General features: G+C 38.3%; 1 protein-coding gene across 1 annotated transcript in view; it reads right to left on the bottom strand.

The window, feature by feature from the left end:
* Positions 1-1,795: 1,795 nt before the first annotated feature.
* The window catches only part of LOC106880030 (uncharacterized protein KIAA0930 homolog), a 64,395-nt gene continuing 61,150 nt past the window's right edge, over positions 1,796-5,040 (bottom strand). Inside the window, exon 9 of the mRNA XM_014929831.2 lies at positions 1,796-2,072. Within this exon, the coding sequence (XP_014785317.2) occupies positions 2,068-2,072 (5 nt within the window). The 3' untranslated portion in view covers positions 1,796-2,067. The remainder of the gene's footprint in view (positions 2,073-5,040) is intronic.

The following is a 5,040-nucleotide window of genomic DNA, read 5'->3' as shown; positions in this document are numbered from 1 at the left end:
TATTTGTAGAAAATTCCATTCTGTTTTGTTTTCAAAAGAGGCGTTGTTGAAATAAATTCACTTCCTTTTAATTTCTAAAATGAAAGTTTACTAAGATAAACTTGGTGTTTGAAACATAATTAAACAAGAAATTTTGTTGGAAGGTTTTAATTTAAAAAGCTGGACATATCATAGAACCAGGAGTAGTCTCAGAATAGGTTCGTATCAACCCACAGATAGGGTATCAAAAGGGGCGAACCGTTATATCAGAACTCCGAGGAAATAATCTGCCGTTTATTTCAGCTTATTTTGAAAATGATGAAGAATTTAATAAAACAGCTTTGCCGTTAAGCTGGGGTCTGGAACACAAATTAGCATACCTACACAAGTTGCTCCCCTCCCCGACTTTGTTTCCCCATAACATTCAAAAGATTAATATTTTTAAATGAAATTAATTTTAAAAAAAAACCTTTCAGATCGTGTAGATTCCGATTATATAAGAATTTAATATGAATAAAAAAAAGGTTTTTTTTAAAAAATTGGGTGTTGCCCATATCATGCCAAGTTTCATTTTGTAGAAATATGCGATATGTGTCATTTCTTTTTTTGCTTTTCATATTAAATTCTAATATTGGCGGAGTTTCGGATCAGGAATGCCAACATAACTTGGATTTCCTCCGTTTTGACGATGATTTTCCTAATTTATGTCACCAGGGCTTTCAAAATAATTGGGGTGAACTTCTTATGGACATTTTTTTTTAAACATTACTTTTTTTTCACACCCTAACTTTTGGACCGATTTCGGCCCAATTTTTTTTGTTTTGCACTATGCACCTAAGTTGTGTAATTTAAGGGAGATTTAGCTATTGTTTCTAGCACATCCCACCTGGTTACCTTCCTTGTTTCTCTTTCTCCCAAGTGAGTTCGTGTGTGTGTGTGTAAGAAAAAACAAATTTACGAACAAAAAAGTAATGATTTTTTTTTCTACCCCACCTCCCATTTTATAATTTAAACGTATTGGAGAATCCGAGGTCATTGCTGGGATTTATCCACTGATTTAAAAACAGTTATGTAACAGAACTTATTTTAACAGCATACTTTTTCAGTTAGTATCTCTTTCTCTCTCTCACATATGGACACACTTGGGGCGGAATGGGGGTTGGTACTTTATTTTAGTGACCCCAGAAGGATGAAAGGCGAAGTTGACCTCAGCAGGATTTGAACTCAGAACATTAAGAGCTGGGAAAATGCTAGGCTTTGTGCCCCATGCACTCATAATTCTGCCAGCTCACCACCATAATAAAAAAAAGACTCTTTTAGTAATAGGCACAAGGCCTGAAATCTTTATTAAAATTTTTTTTTTTAACGAAAAGGCTTCTAACATCGTTATTACGCGCCTAATACAAAAAGCAAATGGCAAACATTGTTTGTTTCTCATAAATTGGTGCGTATTTAAGAAAAAATGGAATTTTTAAGGAAGGGTGCGATTGTGCATTAGCCCCAAAGATGGACTGAGCTCTACCAACGAACCAAAAAACAAAACAAAACCTTATTACAAACGAAAAAAGTATGACAACGCTGTGATTACATTAACAACACAACAGAGAGTAACACACACACACACACACACACACACAAAAGAGACATTTCTGTTTGTTTTGGTGGCTTACTTGGAAAACTGTACAAGACGACGGTGCGTCCAACACCTTCTAGAGCTGACTTTAAGTTTTCACATTGCGTCGATTTGCCACATCGGTCAATTCCTTCAAAAACAAACAGCTGACCGCGATGGAGTTCAGGTGGATCGAAGGACATCATTTCTATGAAGGGCGTCCGAAATGGATTTTGATTTTAAAGTGGCGCTCTTTTTAGCAAAAATAGGTCACCACTTCCGTCAACGTCGTCACTTTCGGTGTATATTACATACCGTCATCATCATGATAAGAACGTTAATTACTTCAATTCCGGCAAACAACGACCACAAATTTTTACCTTCCACTTATTTTTAGGATTATTTTTTTTTGAGTACTTATGTAAGAAAGAAGGAAAACTTCTGTACTTTCAAGGCGAATCGCAAATAGTTTTGAGTTACTCTGTAAGAATAAACACGAGAAAACTTTAATAAAAAAAGAAAAAAGGATTCCTCTGTGTGTGCGTGCGCGCAAGTACGCCTACACACACACACACATATATATATATATATATACACACACACAAATCATTTACCGGTGCATACGTACGAAACTCAGTTTTTGAATCACTGTTGCGTCTGCTAAATATTGATGATAATAATAATAATAATAATAACAATAATAATAATGATAATAACTAGCTGGACCCACGAAAAATTCACGGAAAACATAAAAAATGTAAGCATCTGTAAACAGTGTGTCTTTACGTTCTGAGTTCAAATCCTGCCGGGGTCGACTATGCCTTTGGTCCATTAGGGAGTCGATAAATTAAGTACCAGTTGTGTACTAGACTCGATCTAATCAACTGACCCCTCCCTCACAAAAATTTCAGGCCTAGAAAAGTATACTGTGACAGTTACAGAATATAGAAAGTAATGTAATATCAATGACTATTATAATCCAACCATAATATCTCAGTTACACAAACGTAAACAGAATTATTATTTAACCTTAGAATACATCGTACATATTCAAAGAACCTTCTTGGTTTAGTGGTACGGAACGGTTTTTCTGGTATTCTTTTATTCTTTTAGTTGTGTCAGTCATTTGACGGTGGCCATGCTGGAGCACCGCCCTTTAGTCGAAGAAATTGACCCCTGGACTTATTCCCTTAAACGGCCATTAAATATAGCGGTGTAACATGATTGGAAATAACAATTTTACACATTAAACACATTCCTGGCAACTGGAATAATACTCTAGCTTGCTTCAGTCATTTGACTGTGGCCATGCTGGAGCACCGCCTTTAGTCGATCAAATCGATCCCAGGACTTACTCTTTGTAAGCCTAATACTTATTCTATCGGTCTCTTTTGCTGAACTGCTAATGTTACGGATGTAAACGCACTAGCATTGGTTGTCAAGCGATGGTGGGGGGACAAACACAGACACACAAACATAAATACATACATATATATATCATCATCATCATCATCGTTTAACGTCCGCCTTCCATGTTAGCATGGGTTGGACGACTTGACTGAGGACTGGTGAAACCGGATGGCAACACCAGGCTCCAATCTAAATTTGGCAGAGTTTCTACAGCTGGATGCCCTTCCTAACGCCAACCACTCAGAGAGTATATATATATATATATATATATATATATATATATATATATGATGGTCTTCTTTCAGTTTCCATCTGCCAAATCCATTCACAAGGCTTTGGTCAGCCTGAGGCTACAGTAGAAGACACTTGCCCAAGGTACCATGCAGTGGGTCTGAACCTGGGACCATGTGGTTGGTAAGCAATCTACTTATCACACAGCCACTCTAAAACAACGCTCTTGCATCGTATATAAAATATAAAGAATTCACTTACCAAAGATATTGGAGACTAAGATGAATGGTATCTCAAGTGTTATCCTTGATATTGACCATTCTCCTTTTATTTACCTAAGAATATAAGTTTACCATAAAGCTTTCATCCTTTTAAAACAGTAGCATATCATCTCAGAAGATATGACTGTTATTTCTAACAGATCGATTCACCATCTGTAGACTGTCATTCATTTACTCTGTAATCATCATCATCATCGTTTAACGTCCGCTTTCCATGCTAGCATGGGTTGGACGACTTGACTGAGGACTGGTGAAACCGGATGGCAACACCAGGCTCCAATCTAAATTTGGCAGAGTTTCTACAAATTTAGATGATGTTGTTTATATTATTGGTGATGGTCCTTATGTGGATTGTAGCTGTAATATCATTGCAAGCGTATTGAAATACTGGGATATCCAAAAACCAAGGAGTTGATATCCTAAAACCAAGGTGCCATGTAAAAAGCATTGTTGTGGGTGATGGTGCCCCATAAAAAACACCTGTGATGGTGCCACATGAAAAGAACAGGTGCTGGTGCCATGTAAAAAGTACCTAATAGACTGTTTAGAGGGGTTGGCATTAGGAAGGGCCTCCAGCTGTAGAAACCAAGCCAAAATGGACTATGGAATCTGGTGCAGCCCCTGATCTTGCCAGTTCCTGTCAAGCTGTCCAACCCATGCCAACATGGAAAACAAACCTTAAATGTTGATGATAATGATGATGATGATGATGATGATGATGTGTCTTAATGGTTGCATACAATCCTTAATACCATAGGTAAAACACCTGAAATTTCGTGGCGAGAGGGTCAGTCGATTACATCGACCCCAGTGCGTAACTGGTACTTATTTCACTGACCCCTGAAAGAATGGAAGACAAAGTAGACCTTGGCAGAATTTGAACTCAGAATGTGAAGATGGATGAAGTGAAATGCTGCCAAGCATTTTACCTGGCATGGTAATGGTTCTGCCCACTCTCTGTCATTGGTTCTGTACAAGTCTGGTGGGAGGGGGAAGTCAATTACATTGGCCCCCAGTGTTCAACTGCTACTTATTTCATTGACCCCGAAACGATGAAGGGCCAAGTAAATCTGTCTCTCTAACTTGCAAGGAACCCCGTAAGACTTCAAACACTAAGTTCAGTTCTACCCCTCGTCAATACTGGTGACTGTTTGGGGCCAACTTAAGGCATGGGCACATTAAGTAGTTGCTTGGGGTCCACATGGGTTTAGGGGCCCAATTCTGATCCATGTATGTTGTGGCTTGCTATCAATAAATAAACACAATAGGGCCCAGTGCATTCGTTTGCCTGGTGGTGGTGGTGGTGGTGGCTGCAATCTGTTGAGGTGGGCCTGGGTCTATTTGCATAAGTTATTTCAGGAGTGATGCAACGAAACTGGAAGAAAAACGGAGAGAGAGAGAGAGAGAATAGAAAGAAGGAAGAAAACATGAGGGATAAGAGAAGAAAAGAAAGAGAAGAGGTCGAGAGAAAGTGGAAGATAAGTGTGTGTGTGTGTGTGGGGGGATAAAGCAAGAAACAAAGTGATA

The sequence above is a fragment of the Octopus bimaculoides genome, chromosome 25, assembly GCF_001194135.2.
Source record: "Octopus bimaculoides isolate UCB-OBI-ISO-001 chromosome 25, ASM119413v2, whole genome shotgun sequence".
In the NCBI taxonomy this organism is placed as follows: domain Eukaryota; kingdom Metazoa; phylum Mollusca; class Cephalopoda; order Octopoda; family Octopodidae; genus Octopus; species Octopus bimaculoides.
The sequence above is the reverse complement of the archived record's forward strand: the minus strand, read 5'-3'. Positions and strand labels throughout refer to the sequence as shown.